We start from the raw sequence: 27,364 nt of genomic DNA on the forward strand, positions 1-27,364 counted from the left end.
CAACTGCCTAGTGGTTCGGATCCCACTTTCAACTGTAGGTCCCACTTCGGGTAGCCTTTTTGAGCATGAAATGGAATTAAAACAAAATTGGAACACGGTAACCCATCACAACACACGCGCAGAGAGCGTTGAACTTAATGACTGACAACTACATCGAACTTTCAGCGAAGCTGGAATAAGGTCTATTTGCCATGCCAAATAGTGTGAATTTTCAGTCTCGTGGTGCTTTCTATACGAAGTGCAAGCAAGTTATCTAAAAAAATTCAAATGTGAGGGTGAGTCGAGCTATGTTTCATTCAATAAGACTCTTCACTTCAAACATATTTTGCTCTATAGCTGTCGATTTCGAATGGGCATCTAAGACTGGTTGCTTAGCGGACCGGATTTGGAAAAAATCACGGACTGTCATAGTTCCAATCACACTACAGACATAGCAGAAATTGATCGCCTGAAGATGAGAGAAGAGGTGATCTCTTGATATGTCTCGAAATATATAGATAGAATATATAGTCAATCAAAAAGAAAAACAATGGATAATGTCCAATTAAGTATAGAAACACTGTTAGAACCGGTGTTCATTCACAGAGCAGAAGGGTTATTTTGACAAAATTCTGTTTCCCGGCTGGCTGCTTCGGAGAAGAGGGCTTTGTGAAGTTGCCGCTTCTTGCCCAAGCGGTAGACCTAATTTGTTGTTTGGCCACGAGTTCCTTCGTAGGTAAACGCGGCAACAGAGGATCACTGCCATAAAGGTGGTTCCCGCGCCGGCTGAAAGAGCGACGGGAAATTAAAGAACCATTGTCACTAACTTCAGACAGACATCTAATCATTTCCTTAGGTTTCGAAGCTGATCCGAAGGGACAACAAATACCAAAAAAACGACATGAATTAAATGATCGATTGGTCCGTCCTTCTGTTGATGGATGGCAATCCATATTAACAATAATAATCGTAAGCTTATCATTAAAGAGTCAACAATCAAAGCTAATACGCATCTATTGATCAGAAATTACTAGAGGGTTAAAGTTGTTTTTGTACCTCTTGTTATTTTAAGTCGCTCTTCTGCCACTTTCGGCTAATGAGGATGAGTGACGATTAGATTAAATTGACACCATGATACCAATACTGAAGCCGTGACTCGAACCCGGAAATTTCGTGGTATCGGAAGTGGACCATTTAACGCGCTTGGCCACCAAAGAGAACCTTCTCTGCGGCCAAGCGCGGTTAGTGATGGACTAACGATCCAGACACCGAATGTTCCGGGTTCGAGTCCTTTCACAATCTAAGACATAACACTTTATCAAAACTTCATTCCCCTCCCCTCCACCTCAAATTTAATACTCAATCTTCCCAACAAAATTTCCATGCCAATTTTAGACTTCCTGTTGATATTGCTCCCTCCAAACAAGCAATCTAAGACGTAATAGTAATACACAAGAGTTGGGGTTCCCTGCCCCCAAAATAATTATCAATCCAGCTACCTGAAAATCCCACTAACTTCATTAATCGCCCACCATAATTTCCCTATCAATGTAAGGCCTAATATGTAAGAGTTGGATATCGCCCCCCCCCCACCAATATTACTTATTACCCGTAACAATTCCCCTGACAATCTACAAATTGCTATTTGTATAACAGCAATGGCTAATTGATAACGTAATTAAACTTGTTCCTTGTTTACTCAGTCAAATTTCCATCACAGTCTGCGCCATAATGCCCATCCCCCTGGGCACCACTGATTTAGAACTGTGACAACGTGATAGGTGTAATGTAACTAATAGTAAGTGTTAGGAATGGGTGCATGTGTGCTGCGCATTTGAATTTCATGTAAATCATATCTGTCAATAATGTGAATATTAATATTATAGAATATAATATAATGGTGCAGGTGTGTGAAAAAGTAACCATGAGCACCAAGGTATCAATAAAAAAGAATTGGAAACATAAGTTGCATATGGAGATGTGTGCAATTAGTTTTGTTCTGGGATGTAGCAAAGAACATTGGTTAAACCGTGCGGGGTTTCAATACTGTGTCCACCCGCCGTTGGATTCAAGCACTGCATCTAGTCGACGAGGCAAGGATTTCACGAGCAGATGTTTGGTCTTCTCCTTAAACTCTCCCAAACATCAAACACGTGAAAATGTTTTCGATTGGGAGACTTCGCTGGCCAATCTACTCTTGAAATTCCTGGGTGCTGATTCAACCAGGTGGTGTTCGCTTTCGATGTATGGACGCTGCTGTTGTCTTGATCGAAAGTCACGTGCGAAATCTCAACTTCAAGGTGTCTCTCTCGCACGCTGGGAAGCGTGTGGTTTTCCAGCACTGCGATGTATTCCTACGAATTCATTCTCGAGGACACTTCCACCAATCCATCTACTCCAGGCGAATTGATCCATCCCCACACCGCCACGGATATCCTGCCACTCCTAGCATGGGTAGAAATGTTCTCGGGGCCGTAGCGAGTGTTGTTGCGCCTCCAAACATAAACCTGATCATTTTCGTCAGACGAAAATACTTTTTTGTCGCTCAAAATTACGTTCTGCCAAAATTCTTGAGGAGCTGATAAATATTGTAAAGAAAAGTGATTTGTGCTTCGTGATGGAAATGCATCATTGCTTCTTTCTTTGCCGCTCGACGGTGCCGAACTGTTGCAGCATGGCACTCCAGTTTCAACTCTTGGCGAATCTTCGTTGTAGCCATGAAGGGATTGCCCTCGCTCATCTCAATGATGCCTGCATCTTCTTCCCTGGTTGCCTTCCTCGGCCGGCCTTTGTTGGGTCTTCACTTCATTCCTTGGTCCCCTTTTTCCTCGTAACACCGAATCCAACGCCTGACGCATGAATCATCCACACCAAGGGTCGTAGCAATCTGTAGTGCAGCAGATCCGCTGCACAAGAACATGCGGACTATCTTCTCTCTTGTAAATTCCGAAAGTAAGGCATGATGAAATGATATCGTAAAGGAACATTCGGACCGAAGGGGCATGCTGCACGTAGCACATGCCTCTTGAAAACACCTTATCATTGGTGCATGTAGAGTTTCACGCCCATTCCGGTGCAGAAAGTTTCATTTTATTGGTTCCGTTGCAAGTGGCATTCTCAAGGCATAGATACGAGTAAAACTGCTGCAGGATCTCGAACGAAGCACCCACCGGGGCTCGAATTAAAGCCAAAGCGTGGTGGAAAAAGGCAACCGTGAAGTTACTGCCTCTGAGATTTACCTAAAGAAGGGCCTGCGTGGTGTGCGCAAAGAAACTCACGCTTGCTTTAGGAAATAAGGATACTATTGAATCAATGCAATATAAAAGAGTATCTACCGTAAAATATACATTATTATTGACTCATGCATTCCCTGAAAAAATGCATTGTTTTCTCGCACATTTCTGCCCGCAATGAATATAAATGTATAATCTATTAAATTAAGCAGGTGCATGCAGATTTTAAAATATTGATAAGATAATTCAATTGAATTGAATTGAATTGTTGTTTTTTTAAGTCCACTTTGTGCACAGAAAGGCTAATTGGGACTGGACCTACAGTTTATAGTGGGTTCCGAACCACTATGTTCCTCCACCGGGTATCGAACCCGGGACCCCTTGATTAAAGGTGACGACTCTACGATTGCGCCATAGGGGAGGCCCTAGTCCTCTTACGGAGATAATTCGTTCGGAGCAATAGAAATGCCCTATCAAAACAATTGGGGAATATTATTTTCAATGTGGATATTCTTCGGAAAATATGTTTCTAACAACAGTTTACCTAAATAGTGGGGACTTGGGGTGAGAGAGAGGGACGGGGTTGGAAGAGAGAGAGAGAGAGAGAGAGGAAAAGCGCACAATTTTCTGTTCAGTGCGAACCTTTGGGATTGCTTTTTCCTAGCGCACCAAAAACACAATACGTATAACCCAAATACAACCCAAACCTTCAATGGCAAAATTGTGAGTCAATCACTCAACTGGAATAAAAAGTACGGATTTAAATCTAGGCCAGAAGATAGTTATTGCGCTACCATGTGCCAAAAAAATCCACTTTGCCCGCGAGAATTGTCATGCCTGAGTGATATGTAGTTTACGTTAGTTGTGAGAGTTGCTTCAATTCCATTGCCTGCCAAGAATAATGATAGCGCTGAAAGCATAAAATACAGAAATGTGCATGTTTGGCGAGCTATGAGAAAAGCAGATCCTTGTGTTTTCTTTTCAAAATTTACTAATTTTATGTCAACTTTTACATATAGCCAATGGCGACAGAGGATGAATGATGCTTCAGGGAAATTGATGAAAATTGAAGAAACAACGAAAAAGAAAAACTCATTATCAGAGGCTAGGACCCAAGAACCCTGGCTACGCAGCATGTTATGATATTTAAGTATATCACGGATTGCTGCTAAATCCATTCCCAGATATTTGTAATGAATGAACCCCCGCCCCCGCTACGAGAAAAAGAAAGACTATAGGATGTGAAACATTCACAATGCAATTGCATTGCTTTACATCGCTCTTGGCTGTATTCCAAATGTAGTAAGAGATCAGCGATAAGTTAGATTTTTTTTTGTGCCAAGGTATAAGTGTATTTGAGCGCAAGGGCTACCTATTTCATCATTTATAAAGAGTTAACTTCGTCGTTATACTAGCACCAGGCACAAATGCATCAATTTCTATTTCGGTTATTTTACATCACTCTTCTGCCTCTTGAGTTAATCGCGATAATACGGATGAATTATCAATTTATAAAATTGTGACGGGACAAACTCAGTGATACATTCATGCCTGACCAGAGTTCGAATCTGGAACATATGACCTCGCTTCGCTAGAAAGGCTGGCAGAAATGTATCGGAAAAGTGTAGGAGCACCAAGAACCGGTTTCACCCAGCACAGACAATGAAATCATTTACAGCGACTAGCTGTGGCAGTGTTGCTCGTCACCCCCTCCCCCTCACTCGCAGATAGCATAGCCTTCTCAGCACCCACCTGCTGATGGAAGAGTGGAACCACAAGCTAAACAACCTGCGCAGACCCAAGACTCCTGTGCACCGTACTCCCGCGAGGAGGGGCGGGTGGAGAGTGGACCATGCTTCCTTATGGCCCGAACTGGAGGGAAGAAGGGAGATCTGCGCGGGTACTTTTCGTCCCAAGGATTTTTTTCGTTGTGGTCGATCTATACTTTTCGTTTCAGGCATATTCCGACTGGAAGGTTTCTGGCACCCCTCCGCCCCCCCCCTTCCCACCATGGTTAATAAATGAGACCCTTGCACTTTCAAAACCCTTATCGCAAGAAAAAGCTGGCATCAATTTTACACCACCATACAATAAGATTTACACGGGAAACATTTCCTAACATATTTTCTTGATTCGGACTAAGGGCAAATTAAAAATAGTCACAGAATTAAATTACTGAAAATATGGAAAAGCGCGATACCGAAATCTGTAATGAGTGCGAAGGAAAAATCGAGAAAAGGAAAAAAAAATTAAGTATAAAAGTATTCGAATAACCAGATTAAGAGAGAAAGTTATCACGGCTCGAACAATGCAAATGAAAAAAAAAACGGGAATACGAATTGAAATATACGACAATCGGAAGTAGGCTGAAGGAAGCAAATTTTAATAAACGTGGAAAGAAAACATAATGAAAGGAGCGCTGGTTCGATTCGCGACGGAAGCTCATATTTGTTGTTCGAATCCCACTCTACACTGTATGTCCAGATGCATTTACACTTAAAACAAACTTCGTGGAACTTTTTCCAAATCAGATGTCGCCAAAAATTTAAAAACAAAAAGAATAACTCTGAAGGAAAAATGCCGAAAGCGTTATTGCAAAATGAAAAAAAAAATCTTCACATATTCGTTCGGAAGTGGTAAAAGAATAATAAAAAAACTCAAGCATAAATGTTAATAACACTTGTTATTATTACCAGAGACATTCTCAAAATAAACTTCTTGTCCGTTAAAATCAAATCAAGAGGAAAGCAAGATCTCCACCCGGTCGCGTGAATCTGTGGCTAGATTCAAGAGTTGGAAACACTACGCTTCTCGCGAGCTGCTATTCCTGGCGAAACTAGATGATATAAAATTCCGGGTTGCATAACCGTAAGGGGGGCGTTTCATTCGATTTCGAGTGTACGTAGGTATGTGTTGTCAGTGTAATCGTATACATATATGCTTTGTGAACATATGGATCATTTGTGAGACGAGCAATGTATTGTTCAACTACGAACTGGGCGTTATTATAAGTTATATAATAGCTTTTGTTGATTTTCCTCCTTTGGGACTTACTAAACCAACAATTTTTACAATACGTGATGATAATTTCTCCGCAGCATTTTGAAAATAATTTACTTATAATTTTATTGCTTTGAAGCCACCTACTGTGATCTGGCAGCGATTTTATGTCTCACAACTGCGGGCATCTTTGTTTACTGCCCGCAGCTGGCGATTTCGCCCCCGTCCCTCTTCTCTTCTGCGAGCAGATGGGATCATTATCGATTTCCAGCTTTCGAACGACCCGAGCTGCGGTCGTAAAATACTATATTTATGCCATTACAATGTTTCCAGCCTCCATGTTACAGCTACTCGCGTGGCTAGGGGCCCCGAATTTCTGTTTGCTTTTTTCTTGTCCGCTCCATGATCATAGTGAATCGACTGGTGATGCATATAGGTTACGTTGAAATGGTTTCCCTCTGTACGGATGGTGGTTCTATTCACTCAAGCCTATTCTATTATTCTTTATACAATTCGCCTCTTCATAGATATTGCTTATTCTGTAGGATAAACAATACTCGCACTTTATATATGAGGATAACAGTAACTGCGAAGCTTAAAGCCACGAGTGAAACGCACCAGACATGCCAGTAATCTCAATATACCTTCGGTGCGGAACCTCTGCTTGCCAATCTTCATTTAGTTATGTGGCACTCAAAATCTGTAATGCACTCCCGAATGAAGTAAAACTACAGATGTCCAAAAACTTTTGGAAGTCAGTATAAGATTCACTGATCGATGATCAGAAGCATAATAAGATCACGTTCGATTAAAACAAAGTTTCCTGTGAATTATAGGAAAATATATTACCTTAAACTGGACTGAAAGTAAATAATACAATGTGTATTATTATTCTTCTTTCATTTATTTGCACACACGCTCTTTATATATTTCATGTGCTTTCTTTTGTTATTTCATTTATGTAGTATCTTATAATTTTCCTGTATAATAATGTATTCTGCCATATTTTTCTTTGTGGGATTAGTTGACAGATCAGCATTTGCTGAACCTCGCCCAAGATTAAAAATTATTGAATTGAACTGAATATGATTATTATTTTCTTTCTTTTACAGGTTAGTACATCTCATTGAGAAGGCACCAATACCTCTGTAATCGTAAGTTTATATGCACTTTTTGTGTCTGTGAGTGGTTGGTTATCACCAAAATTGTAGTAAATCACTGGTCTATTGCATGTAGAGTGAAATGCATAAGTATTACTAAGCACCACGTTTATTGCCATTGCCTTACGCAACAAGAACTTCAGAGATTGAAGCAAAACGCCAATTACATTGCTTACAACTTCTGCACTAACATACATAAAATTCCATTTCTTGAAGACACGTAGGATCCAAGAGAAAAACTAATGAACGTAGTCATGAACAGTTTGCTACCACCAGAAAAGAAAAACTGTTCACCTGAAGACTAGAGAACAGATGGTCTCTCGAAACGTAGTGTTAGAATTGTTTACATATGAGAATTGCAGCAACACTTAAATTCGACTCTAAATAGTTTTGAGTTGTGTTTGTAATTCACTTAGCTTCCCGTTACTTGGATTAAAGTCTTCGTGAACAACTTTCAGCATCTTTATTTATTCCCTGAATGGAGAATGTGCGAAGTTCTATCGCTGAATCTACTTTCTTCTTCCAAGATTTGGTATTAATTTCACTTTCAAGTAAGGAAAGAAGTCATTAAAGAAACCAATACCCCTTTTCCCCCCATCCCTTTAGTATTATCCGACAGAAAGAATAAAAGCGAATCTCTGATCTTTGGTTGCATGCATTCAGGATAAATGGTGTACAAGACCTTGCGAGGTGAAAACGAAGTTCCAAAAAGGAGACTGGCCGTTAAGGAAAGTTGTTTTCTCTTTGATCTTAAATGGACTGTGAAAGTTTATGGGTGTTGTACGGCAACACTTGGTCTTTCCACACACACACCCATACATATATATATATATATGAACCCCCACTTGAAGGTCATAACAAGGCCACACTGTGTTTTCCTTTAATGCAAGATACGCGAGAGTGCTGTCATGCGTATGTTCCAACGCCTGAAAACCCAGGACTCACGAGAAAACACGTCGGTATCTTTGACACAGCTCGTAAGGAAGCCGACCGGACGAGTAACTGGTTTCGAGCCAGCACATGTTTTTCTGAAAAACGCTGTTGCCACTTTTAACTGCAGTGTTTATACTCCAAAGGTCTCCGCATTGTATAAATAAATAGCACAACACAATAACACAACCTAGAGCTCTCGCCACGAAAACAGTCCAGTCAAGGTCACGCCACCCAGCTACAGTGTTGCCAGTAAGCAACAATTTCAAACTACGAAATCAACCGCATACGTACAACGCGCGAAGTGTCGACTGAGCAGCTTAGAAGAAGTGTGGCAACCCCGGAGTGCCAGGGGTGTGGAGGAGGCAAGGGAAGCTCCAACCTTGACTGGACTGTTTTCGTGGCGAGAGCTAAGCAAAGATAACGTAACCGAAACCTCACGTTGTGAAATCTCTAAAGATACTGAATTGAATAAAATAATGTGAAGTGTTTGTGTCTGGCATACTGTCTCGTTGACTTGGTTGAGTAAGGATATAAAGCCAGCATTGGAGGTCACCGGTTCGAAAGTTGTCTGCTGCATGAAGGAGAGAACGTATCATTGCGTGTAATCGATTGTCTGACTGCTTCTTTCTTCTGGATGTAACCGGTGCCGAGAAAACAGAACGAGAACTAAAATTAGATCTGCTCGTGCAGGTAAGGTAATAGGCTGCGAAGGGAGCGGAGAGAAGCATGCGCCTTCTAAATTGACAGCTCCATCACGTTACATCCCGTCTCCTATCAAAATGGAGTATCTGATTAGGCAGCTTGGGACCAGTGAAATATGTAATCCACGAATTGAAAACTTCTGCATGAAAAACAGCGGAGCGGCTAGGAAGGGACTCGGTTCACTACTGCTGCAAAGACGACTGTGCTAATGTCAGCTCTCATTCGTAACGACTCGATTGTGACAGGACAAGAGTAATAATAACGGTTTTGCATTTTTGTTGAAGTTTCGCCAACATTTTTGTTGCCCTGCCTTCTAGTTTTGTTATTTGTGGCTGCTTTTCCCTGTCTTCGTTTGTTTTGTTCTGATATTTTATTCCTTTCTGCACTACTGCCGTGCTAATAGGGCATTTAGCACATTGTAACTAATATATTGAATACTTTAACTTCGTTCAGCAATTGATTGGTTATTAAAACGTATGACTGGTGCACTAAGCTACATCAGCACTAAGGCTATTTGCGCTCTTTTGTTAATAGGGATACAAAGATTTAGTAGAAAGTGGTGAACTAATTGAAGAATGTGAATTGGGACCTTCCCGATGCCCTAGTGGTAACGTCGTTTCCTTGTACTCAAAGGCTTTCCGCGTTCGATACCCGGTGGAGAGACATGGTGTTTCGATTCCCTCCTTAAACTGTAGCTGTGCATAAAGTGGACTTATAACAAAAGCTCAATGAACGTAAACAATAAATATTTCGATTGATTGATTGAGTTGGTGTTTTAAGTCCACTTGATACACAGTAAGACTAGTCGGGACTTGCCGTACATTTTAAAGTGGTATCCAAACCACTATGTATTTCCACCGGGAATCGAACCCGGGACTCCTTGATTACAAGGCGACGACCCCACCACAGCGCTATCGGCGAGGCCAATAAATATTTCGATTGTAACAAATATGATGGATTACGAGTTTGCTTGCATTCAAGAATTAAATTAATGACGCCTTTTTTACTGTAGTTACTGGCGGTAGATTTTCCTATTTTTTAAATTTGTTTTTGTTATTTTACTTTTCCTTAATGCCGTTTTTGGCATATCGCGACACTGAGAATGAAGGTAGATTAGTGTGTGTTGATGAAGTAACACTCTCACAAAGAAACACACACGCCAAGGCCGGGGCTCGAACTCTGAACCTTGGGTGGCGAGAGATTGAGTAGAGCAGCGAGCGTGCTAGGCTATCGAAGTAACTATACTCTGTTCCGGGAATCTCTGGAGCAAGCGAACGAAAACAAGTATCGGTGCAATTAGGCTTGACCAATGAACTCGTCGGAGAGGAAGTGAGAGTAGCTACAAGCTGTTTGCAACAGTGGGTAGTGCTTCGCTCTACTCACTCGCTTTCTCTTCTTCTCCGCCATTATGGGCTGCCTTGCTCCACAGATTCCTGAGACAGAGTATAGGTACATTTTTGGTCTATGTAGCTTTTCTTATTTCTAAGTTTCTGCCTGGATGCTGCTTTAGCCAAAACAAAAATTAATTAAGGTAATTATCACTTGATCAGACGGTTGCTATAATGTGGAAATGTCCAAATAGCTACACCGAGACCGCTTTAAGATGCGTGCACGTTCCAAAGCAGCAATTGCGGGAGGTATTTGGGCCAGTTTGCTCTCGGGCGTATAGGCTGTTTGATTAAGGTTATTTGTTCAGGTACGCATGGGTATTTGCACGGGAGACGTGGAGGCTGAAATTTCAGTAACGTGATTTGTTAGACAGTTCAACGTAATGAGTGTTCCAGAACAATTGAGTTTCATTATGTACCTAATTGGGATGTTACTCCTTTTCTTTCCCTCCGCAGCTAATGAAGAGCGGCTAAACTGGAATTGGGTTACGAGGACAATGGGTTTCCACCGTCTGATATTATGTAGCATAGACCGAGGGATCAGAGCTCGCGTCTTTCCTGTTTTTGATGACGCATTTCAAACCTGCAGCGTGTACCGTAATTGTTTAAATATCTAAATTATGATTTCAACTATATCACTGGATGCCATTCATTGTATGTTTTCAAAAGTCCTGCAGGATTCAAAAAGTCGATAACTTTTAAAGTGATAGGTTTATGACAACGAAATGACGTTTGTTATACAGAGGAAACTTTAAAATTAATGTTCGATGTGGTGTGGTTCATCGCCAGAGATCTCCAGCTGGGCACCATTCACGTCCAAACACACTTCCAATCTTTCGCTTGAATCCGGGAATTCCGTTCTGACGTCGCTCGTCCGGAAAGCTGTGAATCAAACCACGTATCTTGAACTTTAGGTCGTCAAGATCTGTCTGTTTATGTGCATACGCCTGGGTCTTGACATGTCACCACAACCAGTAATCGCAAGGCGTAAGGTCTGGTGACCTTTCGGGCCGAGGTGAGCTTTTTCTGCATCAACGCCATCTTGGAATCACGCGATCACCTGCACCCACGTCATTCAGCAGCGTGCGCAGAACAACATTTTAAATTTTCCTCTGTGTAAAAATACAGTATTTCGTTGTAGTAATCCTACTACTTTAAAGTTATAGTTTTTTAGAATCCTGCAGGACTTTTAGAACACTCTCTAGTAACTTTGTACAAAATAATTTGTGTTAATTCACCACATTTTGCGCAAAATTGACCTTAGTTGGCCTGAATTGATGATATACGTCACGAAAACAGAAACGGCCTCTGATTGGATATTCCAGTTATGACGTTCTAGTTCGTCATCTGCTTCGCGCTCTTGAAACCCGTTGAAGAAGGCGTTGCTCCTCGTGCTTTCAACGCTGAACGCCGAAGTGGTTTCTCTTGTGATTTATATATGTGATTTCTGACGTGTTGATGGTAGCTTCATTTTTTTGCAAAGATGATTATATTGGAGCAGAGATCAGAGGAGGGAAAGCAGCGTGGAGGTTGTGCAAGGGAATTTTGACATGGTGTTTACATTTATCGACAGCTTGTTCAAAATCGGTTAATATTATTCCGTTGAGAGATTTTTCTCAGCAGCAATAAATCCTAATCTTCAATTATTATCGTCATTATTATTATTAGTGGTATTCATATTTAGTAGTACTACTGCTCGCAGAAAATAAATGTATGTACAGTAAAACCTCGTTAATCCGGTCTAATGCGGGGATAGGTTGACCGGTTTAACGAAGGTCCGGATTAACTGAAATAACCTAAAAGAACAGTAGAAAGTGCATTAAAACTCCGTTTATAGCAACAACGCACGTTTATTATGTGTATTTAAAGGACATAGGCCTAAATACACTATACAGTACAGTACAAAGTCTGCGGGAAACAGAATTTCATCAGTAGTTGACTGCCTTTTCTTTGGGAAGTTCTCTTGTTGACTTTAGCTTCATTTAAAACCTTGCATTCTGTTTTCTTTTTTTTTCTTTTTTTTCGCCTTTTGATGTCCGGATTAAGCTAAGTCCGGTTTATCGGGGTCCGAATTAACGACGTTTTACTGTATTTCATATGAGCGTCGAGAGGGGCTGGGGGTTCGAACCGGTCCGTTGACCACCCCTTAGAATTTGAATCTTTCATTTCAAGTTACGAAAAAGAGAAAGTAGGTTCACACTTTCCTACTTTTGGTCTTCCATCACAGTTCTAAAGGTCTTTGTTGGGAGAGTATGATACATAAGACACTTGTAAGTACATCTTTAATACATTGTGAATGTATGTCATGACTATGCTTCGGACAGTTATGCAATAAAAAAAACCTTTAAATGTGCATGCAAATATGCTCTTAAAATACTCGAAATATGCTCTTTAAATTATCAAAATATGCATTTAAAATTTTAATAATTTACATCAAACTCAGAAAATTTAGCCATAGCTTGTAACTATTTATTAATTCGACTGTTTACATAAGGAAAAAAAATATGGTTTGGCTTACCTTATTGACAATTGACCATATTTTACATATGGTTTTTGTATATGTATCTTTATCGTAAGTCCACTAACTGTTTCTGACTTCACTGAATGTCATGATTAGCAGAAGGTGGAATTTCACCAGCCGTCTCTCATTCTACTTAGCATGAATGGTTACTATTGCACTTAATAACTACGTATTGTTTCAGATGGTCAAAAGTAAACTTATGCCTGTTATCCACGAGAATACTTTTATACTCTCAAAACTTACTCTCCACATCACAAGAAACAATAGGCGCATGTTGTAATTTCAACAAATCGTAAACTTGCATTTCACTTGGAATACCGTCCACATCTTGTTTCCCTTCATGAATAGAGCAAAAGTCCTTAGGAGCTTGTAGCCAGAATTCTTCGCGAACACATACTGAGTCATGTTTCTGAATTGCTCCAAAAGAAAGGAAACTACACATTTTCAGACAGAAACAGCAGAATATGCATTTGTAAGAAAAAATCGTTAAAATATGCAATATATCCTGAAGACACTGAAAATATGCATATGATATATGCAAAATGCATAACTATCCGAAGCCTGGTCATCACATACGCACATGTGCAGCCAAAGAAAGCTCAGTAAATTAAAACCGATATTCTTCATTGCATGGCGTTAGTAAATAAAATTATTGTAATGTGAGAGGCATGATTTAATGCCCACAATTTACATTCTCTTTGTACACATTGTACTTACCTTTCGATCTTGGAGGTAGTCTGGATCCACAAGAAATACACCCTGTAGCTTGTCTATTTTGTTGTCTCGTATGATAAGGTCACGGCTGCTGAGATATATCGTCAGTTTGTTGTTCGGCGAGGACTTCTTGAACACCCTGCACGAGAATAAGAAAAACAACGATAATGCTGGAAATTAAAAGTGGAACAGTCAAAGTTCAAGATAACGAGTTATTTCTCCAGGCTTCATTAAGTATTATATGAAATTTGGTAGGAACTATTTATATTTCCTGAGCATTGTACACATATATTTTATATACACAGGGTGTAGCAATTACTACACTCTGTCCCGGGAATCTCTGGAGCCAGCGTACAGAAACAAATCTTTGCGCAAGTAGTGACTCGACAGGGTTCGGCTAATGAACTCGTGAGAGGGCAGATGAGTACAGCTAACCAACAGTTTGCAGCAGGGCGCACTGTTTTGCTCAGCCAACTCGCTTTCTCCCCTTCACTTCCGTTATGCGTGTCATTGCTCCTCAGATTCCAGATACAGAGTATACTTGTTAAAAGTAACCTTGCTCTACTTTAGCATATCTAATTTCCCAAGAAGGTTCCAAATTATTCACAACCAATATTGATTTTCATTTATATGGAGGATAGAACTAAATAGAATTCTGCAGAGTGCCTCAGAAAGTTGTGAATAATAAAATTTCAGCCAGGGGCTCCGGGTTGGAATCCAGGTCTGGGCATGTGTTCTTTGTGCATTTCCCTTCATCAATTTCATATCATCATTCATCCTTTGGGCCTCCCGATGGCGTTGTGGTAACGTTGCCGCCTTCTAATCGAGGGTTCCCCGATGTTATACCTGGTGGAGGCACATAGTGATTCGGATCCCACTGCAAACCCCGTCCCGATTAGCCTATCTACGCATAAATTGGACTTAACAATTCAACACTCCTGCTCATCTTTTTCAAGACAACAAATGCATTTTTGTGTGTAACATATCAATACAGAAACCTCGATCCAATATCAACATATTTGCATCAAACCTTATATGAAACCTGGACTTTTAAGTATATGATGATTTTTTTTAAATCTGGCTTTCTGGCAGTAAAATTTTGTTTGTTTAAGCTCACTTTATGCTCATATACGTTAATTGGTGTTGCACCTACAGCTTAAAAACTTATCTTCAAATTTCAATTTTTCCGTTGCTTTGGACCATAATACTGCAACTCTACAATTGCATGTTTAGCTGTAGTACCTACTCCGAGAGCATTTTGCCGACCACTGGCAGAGTGGTTAGCAAAGCATGCTACGACGCCAGGGGTCCCGGGTTTGAATCCCGGCCTGGGTATGAACGTTGCTTGTGCGTATGTTCCTTTATAAATTTCATCATATCGTCACGATTAGACTTGGCAGAAAAGTGATTCAAAATAACCTAATTCAATCAGCCCTACAGAATTTTGGATCTTCTCTTTGTTCCACATTTATGGATCTCCCTCCTCCCCCGAGGACGTATTCCAGGCCCCTGGACTCCAACCCCGAAAGACTTACCAAGTTCGAAAATGAAGTAATGGAAATATACTTGTTTAGCATTTGTTGTATAATTGAAGGTTATTTAATTCCGTCGAACTTATTGGAAGGCAAGGATTATATTGAGATAATTTGACTTTAAAGAACATTGTCACGATTTATGCAAGCTACTACTTATGCATGAAATACACGTATTAATCAGAAACTTTGCTTTTCATCAACTGAATCTAACATCGTTTTTTGTTATTCAATAAATATTTGATTATATGCCATTTTGACATTAAATTTTTTAACTATACAAATTTTGGTAGTCTTAACTACACATAAGCTAGATAATGAATATATTTCTATTCTTATACCTATTTTTTACCTATTCATGCAATAATAACAATACAGTATTATTTAATTTATGCATTATGAATAGACCTATGAATTATATTAATATATTAATTTTTATTTGTATAAGACATTTAATCAAAATTCTGGATATTTTCCAACAACAGTACTTGGATTTATAAGTAACTTTGGGCTCTAAATTTACTCCCTTGTATTAGCATACTGATCTTAAGTATTAAATGGGGTATATATGCATGTAGTTCTGCATTCGTATTTTGCGAATAGTAGGTATAAGTTTTTAATTGTCGTGAAACATCTAAAAATTTAATATTAGCATTTGCTTCATTTTTGTGAAATCATAGGAATGCAACTTGTATAACCAAATCATTTTGTTTAAAAAAAGGTCAATGATATGATGACATAAAGGCTAATCAGGACTGGGCTTACAGTTTTAGAATGGAATCCCAATCAATATGCAATATGTCTCCACTGAGGATCAAACCTGGTACCTCCTGATTTAAATACAGTGTTCCCACTATGCCATTTGGTAGGTAATACACAAACTCACATACAGCAAAAAACAAATTAGTAACTAGTAGAAATTGCCAATCTCTTGTATGTACAATGTTTTATGTAGTTCCAAAATATGACTCCATGAACCTTTAAAACTCTTAACTGACACTGTAAGTGAAATAGGTTAGCCGTAATTAGCAAAAAGTTAAAAAAAGCCAAAATTTCCTTTTTTTAAAAAAAAAAAAAAGTCTGCTTTTTTGCAACTACATTTGACAAAGCATTTATTTGTAATATAATTAGTTGTACCTAATTACGCTCTTTAAGCACTGAAAGTAATATCATTCAGTACATATACAAAACCAAAATCCTTCATATCTCAGCAAGCAAGGAAAACCATACGCTCGAACGTTTTTTTTGTTTCTTTTCGATCTTTGGTGGACAATATGAAGAGCCGGCCAAAGTTTCTTTTCGTATGGAGTGGCATTAAATGCTGATACATGTGTGTGTTTTAGGGTGACATCTCAATTACTCGTTTATATGAATAGGTGAACTTTAATGTAAGCAAAAGCATGTGCGCGTCACAGTTAAAGATTTTCGCATGTATGAAGAAAATACAAAACATTCCCACGTCGCCTGCCTGCGTGGCGGAGTGTTACTCGCCTGCCCCCCCCCCCCCCCACTTTACCTCCGCACTCGAGGTTCTGTGCACTTAGTACTCGGCTCTGATTTGTCTAGGGGTATCTTTCTTTGTCCGACAATGCACGTGGGTTACTACAAGTCAACATAATTATATAATTAACTACAAGAGACAACGGATAACCTTTGCGAAACCTTATTGCTATAGGGGGATAAAATACCTTGTCCAGCATCTGTGAAATTAAAAACTGAAATTTTGGATATTTTCTATAGTTTAATTAACGTAAAATTTGAAGTATATACAAGTCGTATCCGAACGTTCATTTCTCTAATTATCGGGCCAAAACTCTAATTTTGATGTTGGAATCTCTATTGTTTGTACCTGGATGCTTTACATTTCATGAATTACATCGAGAGTACGCTTGTCACAAGGTAGACTCGCGTTACTCCAAGAAACGTCTTAACAGGCGCGAGGTCGCCCGACGTGTACATTTCTCAACCTCCACGGTGACAAGGCACTAGGCTGCCCGGCGCACCGTAATTACTTCAAAATAACATCCAGTAGAAACTACCTTTTTACCTGTAAACTGGACACCAAGGCACTAGCTTGCCCGGCAATCCAATCTCTTACAGCATCCGTTTCGGGAGATCTGTCCTCCGGTCCTAGCTGACCGAAACAAGAACAGCTTCTCCCTTCCAAGTCTAAGTTCCAACAGCCGACCTCCACCACTCTCATCTGGGAGTTTATATACGTTTTGTTGGCGTCTGTTGCCAACGGCCCTTCTTTCAAAATTTTTAATCTTTAACAGCTAAACTGCCCGCCTTTCTTTTGAATGTTCGAAACACGAAGCAAGAACAGAGAGATGCATGGTACTTATACATGGAATAATACGAACCTAAAAATGCATAATAAATTGATTTACACTAATCACACATACATATGTTAATACACTTGATTACCCAATTAATTAACATATTAATAAATATTTCAATAAGAAAAAAAACACTGTTGCCCTGACACGGGGGCAGGGTAACAGGAGTTGTTAGCATAGCGCGCTATGACACCAGAGGTCGCGGGTTCGAATCCAGTTCTGGGCATGTGTGTTATTTGTGAGTGTCCGTTCATGCAAAAAGCCAATCAGTACCCATCCTGGTTTGTAAACCGAACCCCATTCTGTTGTGAGAAAACCACGCCTGCAATGAATCTCGCGTGGACACAAACATATGGGGAGTTCCGATGCGAAACACCGATTTTTCGAGCCGATAAATTTTCATTGCTCGCTGGCTGAAGTGAAAGATCGATCACCAGCGCAACAGTTGCTCGAATTACCCAAAGTTGTAGTTGCGGTGATAGATGCGAGAGAAATAAATAATTCATCTCCAGATGAAGTACAACAAAGCTTTGCCTGACCACTGCAAATTTGTTTGGTTTGCCGGAAAATTTCAAATGCAACGTTTGAAACGCACACATCATCACAGCGCAGGAGTACAGGTACTGGCTGCGTTCAACACACTAAACCCTGCAATTAGGAATGTGGCAAAAGTCTACCCATAGTTTTAAATACAGTCGGTGAAAACAGACTCCAAAATATTGTCAGGGCTTGCTGGGAAAAGGATAGGTTACACCAGTTTAATTTTTTTTAAATTATAAACACAATATATTAATGTCTGTTAGCACACTTACACACTTTTACCTGTGACTCTTACGAGCATTTACCTGTACCACACACGTGCTTTTACCTGCACCACACACACGTGCATTTACATGCACTACTTCTGTTCTCGTAGAGAAAAGGGGGGGGGGGGACAGGAAACACAATTTATTCCTTGCAGTGAGGCGCCAGGGGGAAGTATAGGGACCTAATTTTATTTATGGCTTTGGTCGGTGATGACGTCACGGGCTCCCCTGTAAAAGAAAGTAGGAAGCATGCCGTACCCCCAACCTCAGCTGGGAACTGACCGTATTCAATCGGCACCCCCGACGAGCGGGACGTAGGAGAAGCGGCACCCCCGGTCACTAACAGGTTTGATGCTTCCTACAAGGGGGCGCTAGGTTAGGGATCAAAGGATGCCGCAACACCCCCCCCCCCCGGACGTTAGGTGGGAATTGGCAAGCCAACCGGTGTCTCCTATACAGGGACAGTAGGTTAAGAAGGAGGGTCCTGGTACTCCCAGACAAGCCGGGCAGGATGAACCTGAGTACCTATCAGCCGAAGCGATTGGACCAGGTAGGTAGGTTACAGCTAGGTTCTTCTTCTTCTTTCTTTCTTCTGGGATGGCATCTAGGCTTCTGGCTGGGAGGCCGGTTTACCCTGGATGTTCACCAGTTGACATCAGGGAGCCAACTGAGCTCCCGAAAAAAAAAAAAAAAAACTCGCCCCCAAAGGCGAGGGAGGGTGAGTGGCGCCCGACCGAAGTCAACCGGCAACCACACCGAAAGGCGCAGACCTCGCCTGAGACACTAATGCACTCTCCAAGCACATTATAGCCCCATGTCTGGTATTTTGCCTAGGTGTAATCTTTCCCTCAGAATAGATCCAGTAAAGCCGGATTTCTCCCTTGGGGAAGCCTCCATTCCATGCAGGCATGCACTAGTATGCAACTCTACCTACGTAGGACATCGTTTATTTTACCAAATACTGGTGTCAATCGTATGGAAAGATTTTATTTTACCAGACGTCGAAAATTAGATAGACAGAAAAACTATAAGAAACAAAAAAGAGAAAATGAAGGGAAGCTCCCGAGGATAAAATTCTGCAAGCAGACAAAACCTCGGCAACTGAGCTCTCGGCCTTGCTGCGCTGGCTTTATACTCGTGGTGGCGCGTGGGCGGCGAAAATTCTAACTAAGAGTACGCGTTGCTAACTCACATTTTGTTTACATGTTGCAAACTCCATGCTGAGAATTATCATAATTTTATATTGAGGAATCACTAGTGGAAAAATCACTAGATGTACGTGTTACCATAAACAAAAACCGTGTGCATTAAGACAATACAATTAATAAATGAGTCGCGCAGGACTCTGCATCACTAAACAATGGGTATAACGATGTAAATGACAATTATTAACGTTTTAATAAACAAGTTTGATTTAAAACTGAAAGCGTATGCCTTGCAATTACATCCCGCTTAACACTTTCAACTGAAATGTTAATTCAAAAAGAAAATAGCGACCACGCAGGGTCGTTACACAAATGGGTTTGAATCATCATTTTAGGGCATTCAGCAGCGAAGTTGCACAAGTTGCTCTCTAGATACAAATTCGTCTTCACACCTCTATCGCCTTGTATTCGGAGGGAGGGGCGAGTTCGATTCCGGAATGGTGCACATTTGAGTGGTTCAGATTCCACTTAAACTGTAGGTTCTCTCCCTGTTAGCCCTTACCTTGAATGAAATTTCCAGTACAGCAGAAACTAAGAGAAACAATTAGTTAAACAATAGACGTGTTAAATACAAAGCAAAACAATACACAATAGTGTATACCAAGATGAAACAGTGCTTAGTTTCATAATAGCATAACTTAGATAATTTTTTTTGGTAGGTTGGTGAGAAAAGACGAATAAGCTGAAGATACGTATGTGGTTTGAGATGTTAAACTGATTCGATAGCCTATGGAATATGGAACGCTGTATGAGTGAAACTCTGGGAGTTGCAGTGTGTAAAGTTTCCTTTTGTTTTATGTCCAGGTACTCTGAGGGAAATTTCGCGGAGTGGGATGCTACATCTTAACTTTCAGTTAGTGGTATTGTACGTTAAATTAATATATCCAACGTATCTACGAAAACCACGAACGACGAGAGCCAGAAACATAACATTTGACAAATACAAAAGCCTATCCAGTACTAGCCTTTTGGAAAGTGCCATATGACGACCGGTTTACTAATCTGCCCGTGGGAGTCAATCACAAGTAATGCTAAAGCCTTGTGGTGGTTCTTTTCTTATTACGCAATCCATGCCAACTGCAATATGTGCTGTAAGAATTCAAATTCAGTACTCTCCAAAATAAAGTAAACTTAAATTGAATTTAATGTTCCTAGAAATATTTTTATGCCGATGAAATTTTGTTTGTGAAGGTCTGCAGCCTCGCCAGGTTTGTTGAGATTTATTAAATTTTTCTACTTTTAAATTAGGAGAATAGCAAGCAGGGATGTTTTAGTAACATAATTCAACATAATATATTTTGTACAAATGCATCGTACTGTGCGTTCTGTGCATTGCTAAATGAATGTTGAATGTGACTCGCGAACGAGATAATTAGTTTACGTTTAATTGGTTCTGACACGTGCATTAGAAAATTAATTTTATGCCCCAGGCTGCGAGTTTTGAACGTGCTCAGACTGCTCGGTTGAAAGGCGCGGAGATGTATCAGGGTTCGACGAAGTTCATTAAAAGGGGATATTGCGTGGATTCGATTGAATGCTGTACCGTGATATAAGTTCAAGGTATGGGGAGGATAGTATTATCCGAAGGATAACGTTGCATATCGAAAATGTAAAGAATGAAGAGGTGATAGAAAACAACAACCGGGTTTTATAACCTGCTATAAATGTGGTGTTGGTATTTTATTTAGGCGAGACCGCGACTAATTTTTACAATGTTCTCCTCGCTTTTATACCAAATACAGTGGAACCTCGATAATACGCTCCCGGAGTTTACATTTTCCTGCATTATGTACTCAATTATCACGTCCAAATAGAACATGATGTTATCAAATTTTCCTTCATTTTAATTTTTCTCCAAAACGAAAAATCGAAGTTCCACTGTATAAATGAAAGCGTTATTATTGAACTTCATAAAAAAACGAACACCTATCATTCCTTTAATATATTTTTTTTTACTATCACGACATGCCCCATAACGGGTTAGTTGTTACACATGTGAAGTATTTATATATGTCCTTGGAATGTAAGTGGTAAAAGGTGTTCGAGACTACAACATAAAGTTCAAATCTTCACAGAAAATGCAATAGTTCTTAAATAGTTGATTACGCAAGTCATACATTGGAAACAAAAACTTACACTGCACTTTGTCAAAATAAATTGTGCTGTGTTTTTGATAATAGAAGGTGACCGTGGAGAGATCAGCTTCTCCGTAAACCAATGAATTGTTTGTTAGATCTTGATTCATTGAAAGTAAATTGTCACTGGAGGGAGACTGAATTCGTAAACCACTACAGTTATTAAGTCGGAGCTATGGGTCGATATCATATTCTGCTTGAACTTCATACCAGTGTGTGTGAATGAAGATGACTAGCAAGAAGTTAACTTCTCTATAAAACATGGATATGAATGTTGGATGATTCTGGCAATTATGTTGTGTGTGAACGTCTATAAAGAGAAAGAAAGAGAGGGAGAAAGAAAGAATAAATGTTCACTGGAATGAGATTGTGTACATAATTCAGTTCGGTGGCCTAGCCCGTGAAGTGGCCGACTTTCGATCTCGATGTTCCCAGATTCGAGTCCCGACCTGCGCATTGGTGTTCTTTGTGAGATTCATCACATCATCACTTATTGTCGCGGACCTCCGTGGCGAAGTGATTATCACAGCGCACTACGACGCCACTAGTCTCTGGTTCGAATTCCGGCCTGGGTATGAGTGCTCTTTGTGAGAGTGAGTATGATCTACAGTATCGTAGAAGAGCGTAATAAAAAAATAGCTATATGTTGAAAATTAAATTTAAAATTTTAGCAATGAAAACCCAATCAAACAACATTTATTGATACATGCCTCATAACGTGTATAGTACTTAGTTTAGGGAACGGAACTTTAGGTAAATAAATGTTTTTTCTGCGATAAGATAGAGACTCGTTTTTGCCAAAATACTGATCATAGCCTTATATGTCAACACAGCAAATTTTCTTTTACATAAAAACACATATTTTCCAGTTTTCCGTATGTAAATACATATTTTGCGAATTTTCATTTTAAATACATAAAATCGCTCATTGACTTCAGCTACCTCGAAATCCTCGAAGGAAAAAAATGTGTATTTTCTGCACCTCTTTCATATCGAGAGCGTTAGGTTTCTTTTGTCTTTGGACACGCTCGCTGGCAGACTTCTGGCACCTCGCCTACGATCCTATTGGGGAAAAATATTACCCCCACTGGATCTAACGCACAAGTGCTAATGTCTAAATGTACAGACATTTTTGGGAAAAACCAAGGTTTTCAAACTTTGTGCCAAATTGCACGTGTTTTGGAAGGTGAAGTAGAGGAAGAGGAAGCTTTGGAAAACTTCAGCGTTAGTGACATTTCGTGCTTGAAATATGCAAGAATTGTTTCTTGTGACGTGGAGCCATCTTTCTCACAATATAAGATCCTTTTTAGAGATAATCGTCACAGATTTACAATGGAGAATTTGGAAAAATCTATGGTTATCCACTGCAACTCTTCCAAAAAATAACTCACTAAGAGGTAAGCATTTAAAAACTGATTTCACATGTTTAAAATGCATGTAATATTTTGTTTTTGTTACCAAATGTTTTTTTTTGTCACATATTTTCCTGTTTTTATCACATATTTTCAACATTTATGACATAAAAAAATAAATATTTCTGAGTTTTTTAGCACATAAAGTTCCGTTCCTATCATTGCATTGTGTATCGCTAATTGAAGGGCTCGGGTGTAAAATATGGTAAGTGACATTTTGGTCATTTCTGAGTTTATTAAAGAAAAAGGTTATTAGAAGCTATACTGTAGATAAATTGTTTTCATGTTGTGTTGACCAATTTCAGAAGGCTTCACAGAATCCAATGCAAATTGTACGAAAATGCAATTTCACTCGGAAAATTGAAGGATGACACATTTTACTTTGTAACTGAAAAATGACGAAAATGTCACTCACCATATTTTACACCCGAGTCCTTCAATTGTAACATGAACTCTCTAACTGGATACTAGCCTCCTGCGTTCATTAACAACTAGTAAATACAAATTGTCTACATTAGAGGTTCAAGAAATGAAAGTCGATAACAGATTACAAGGACACCTTTAACACCAGTCCTGTGGATGAGTATATGTATGAACTTGAATGCACCTTCGTTTGCTTGCTTAGGAAGAAGAGCTGTAGTATTGAGGGATTATCACTTTATCTCTGTATTGTAAAGCGACCATCATCAACGTTTCTCGTGAACAATTGTTCAGGCACTTATTGTTTCATTCGCTTGTATTAATTGGGGATTACTCGGCAACTGTGTAGCTCTGAATATGGCCTCATCCAAACAGTCTTTTCTTTGTGGCTGGGTGCTTGAGCTAAGTGTCCTTCTGGTCCATTGTCTCGAGAAACAATGTTGGAGTGTAGAGTGACATGCTGCTTATTCATTGTGAATCTTGTTTTTGAGGGCTATTGATTAGAAGCACAATAGCACGTACGTGCGTTCACCATCTGGTCGTAATATTCAGACACTGGTTTTGACAGAAAACATATCCAACCTCCGCGCACTGTTTGCGATTCAAATTACCGCTAGAGCGCTGTCGTCATGGCTACTCCGAATGGGATTCGACGAGTGTGTGCGTTTGCCAGTAGGGTCTGATGTACAGTATCATAAAAATGGAGAAAACCTCCGAATTACCGACTCGTTTTTGTTTATCGTAACTGTGACGTCAACTAAAAAATGTGTCCAAATGTCAACCTCTCTGCCACGTGCCGACCCCTGACATTTGACCAGAGGTTCGAATACCAGCCTGGGCATGGTGTCCTTAATGAGTGTCCCTTCGTCATTTTCACCATATCATCACTCAACCTCGTCTTCGCGATTAGCCAAAAGTGGAAGAAAAGCGAAGTTAAATAAACTAAATCGATCAATCAATCAACTCTCTTCCACGTAGTACACCGCAGACTGCATTTTTGCAGATTTGCGACGCTTTGACTTTTAAACTCTCAGACAGTATAATCCTCTGTTAGGTTTGTCTTGTGTCCTGTCCATGTGTGTGTGCGATTGTCTTTTCATCAATTATATCTTATCACATGCATCCTCATGTGACGATTAGCCAAAAGTGGAAGAAAAGAAAAGCAATATTTTAATAATGTGCACGAGTTAAAACTATGAATCAAGCAAAGCATTCGCTCATGTTTGGGAGATAAATTCAGAAAATGCTTTCGTGATAAATGTATATGCAATAGTATTACACAGAAATTAAATTTCTTTACGCGTTATACTATGAAGAAAGTTGGAGCAGGGAAGAATTATAAACATATCATCCTACCTAATTATTGCCTGTTTTAGGTGTAAGCATGGACGATTCACATTCTCTCCCATGCCTCATTCTCAAGTCAGTGGGTCTCCAGGTGCTTTGGTTTGTCTTGTGTTGATGTCTTCACCCAGAGTGATTTCTGGTGAAAAGGTTCAATTTATCTTCAGCGTATTCCACTATTTGACTTTTTATTTATTTATTTATTTATCGAACTCAACAGGTACATACCTAATTACAGAGCCCATGTGAAGGATACATAGTGAATACAATTACATATATTTCTGTAATATATATATATATATATATATATATATATATACACACACACACACCTACATAAAATACATTAAAATTATTTCCTATATATATATATATACACACACACACTTGATCACATATTATTTCATTAGGAAATTATGTGTTTAAGCTTAGGTTATTGTGTTAATAGTGCCTTTACTGAGGTCCCTTAGGTTCATAGAAAAGATGTCAATGGTGTTATTCTTGATTAGCAATTTATTGTAACTGGTGCACATTCTCCACAATGGAGATTTCTTTTTAATTTCCGATCTAGCCTTCTTTATAAGAAAAACTTCGTTCTTGAGTCTAGTTTTCGACGACGGGATTCGAACATTTATCTGGCAGAGTAGATGTTCAGCATCTACTTCGTTATTTAACAACTTCCACAAGAATACTATTTCCTGTAACGTTCTTCTATGGCACAGCTTTGTAAACCGACTTTCATATATTAGGTTGTCGTAGTGTTCAAATGTGGGGTAAACTTTCTGAAATTTGTATTTTAAAAATCTTAGAAATCGTGATTGGACTCTTTCAATTGCTTCACTGTACTTTGCTGTGTCTGTATTCCATATAACAGATGCATATTCGAGTTTTGGTCTTACATACGAATAATACAAAACTTTTAGTGTGTCTATACTCTTGAAATCCCTCCCCATTCTAAGAATGAACCCAAGGCTCTTGAACGCTTCACTAATTATTTGTTCTACGTGTTTATTAAAAGTAAGATTTGAATCAAAAATAACCCCTAAATCCTTGACTAAAAAAATTCTTGCTAGAGTATGGTTGTATATTTGATATTGAAATTCAACTGGGTTTTTCTTTCGAGTATATGATACAAAATGGCATTTATTGATATTTAGTGTTAAATCATTGTTTATTGTCCACGTTTCTAGATTTGTAATATCATTTTGAAGTTGAACACTATCATCTTGTTTGCTTATTTTCCTGTAGAATTTCAGGTCATCTGCGAAAAGCAATTTGTGTGAATTTTCAAATGAATCAGGCAAATCGTTAATAAGTAACGTGAAAAGAAGTGGCCCAAGGTTAGACCCCTGGGGTACTCCAGAGGTGACTCTTATCTTTGAAGATGTGTGGCCTTTATACGTCACGTACTGCTTACGGTTCTGCAAATAGGAAGCGAACAATTGGCGCAGTGGTTCAGAAATATTGAAGCATGCTAATTTACTTAATAAGATATCGTGGTTAACCAAGTCGAATGCTTTGCAGAAGTCTGTATGTATTGCGTCAACTTGACCTCCTTCGTCCAAGGTTGAACTTATAAAATTGGTAATATCGGAGAGATTGGTCAACACTGATCTACGTGGTACAAAGCCATGCTGAAACGATGATATTACAGGTTTTACGTGAGTAAATATGTAACAGTGCATGATTTTTTCGAATATTTTTGCTGGGGCTGATAGTATACTTATTGGTCGGTAGTCTTGTACGTCATTAGTGTTATTGGTTTTGGGAAGTGGACAAATTGCCGTGGCTTTCCATTTTTCAGGGAATTTGTGCTTTGCAAGAATTAAGTTGAAAATTAGATACAATGGGTATTTCAACACATCACTGCAACCTTTAACTACATAGGGAGGTATCTTGTCCGGTCCGGCTGATTTCTTAGGTTTTAAATTTTTAATGGCTTTTTCTATGTCTTCAATTCCTATCTCTGTAATATTAAGATTATCCAAAGTTTCATATTGTTTATGGTTAGGCAATACTTTCATGTCGTATCTAGGGGGATCTTTTTTATACACCGACTGAAAATGCTGTGCAAAAGCTTCGACTACTGAACGTTGGTCTGACAACTCTTTATCCTTGAACCGTACAGGATCTTTGTTGCTTTTCTTGCGTTTATTTGCAACAAACGACCAAAACTGGGTGCTATCTTTTGCAATATTTATTTCCAAATTGGCAACATAACTATTGTATGCATCAATAATTTCCTTACTAACTATTGTTCGAAATTCGCTAAATTCATTGTAGTGGTATCGAAAGTCTCCCGCCTGTTTTTTCCACTTCTTGTGGTGGTAATGTTTCCTACTTATACTTTTAATAATGCTGCTCGTAAACCAACACGGGTACTGTCTTTTGCGGCTTTTCTTTAAGGGGACACATTCATCGAATATTTTATATATAATTTCATAAAACACGTCTGTAGCCTGATCAACGTCATTATTTGTTTTCAATACATCCCAGTTCGTGTTAAGCAGTTTGTGATAGATAGATGGAAAGTCGGCCTTA

General features: G+C 39.3%; 2 protein-coding genes across 2 annotated transcripts in view; one reads left to right on the plus strand and one right to left on the minus strand.

Annotated features, from left to right (window-relative positions):
• Positions 1 to 27,364, plus strand: part of LOC145991001 (14 kDa phosphohistidine phosphatase-like) — a 665,202-nt gene that overhangs the window by 137,339 nt on the left and 500,499 nt on the right. The window lies entirely within an intron of this gene.
• The window catches only part of LOC145991000 (phosrestin-2-like), a 343,551-nt gene that overhangs the window by 91,398 nt on the left and 224,789 nt on the right, over positions 1 to 27,364 (minus strand). Inside the window, exon 3 of the mRNA XM_083126651.1 lies at positions 13,634 to 13,769. Within this exon, the coding sequence (XP_082982777.1) occupies positions 13,634 to 13,769 (136 nt within the window). The remainder of the gene's footprint in view (positions 1 to 13,633; positions 13,770 to 27,364) is intronic.

This window comes from Lepisma saccharinum, chromosome 8 (assembly GCF_977018435.1).
Source record: "Lepisma saccharinum chromosome 8, izLepSacc3.1, whole genome shotgun sequence".
Lineage (NCBI taxonomy): Eukaryota > Metazoa > Arthropoda > Insecta > Zygentoma > Lepismatidae > Lepisma > Lepisma saccharinum.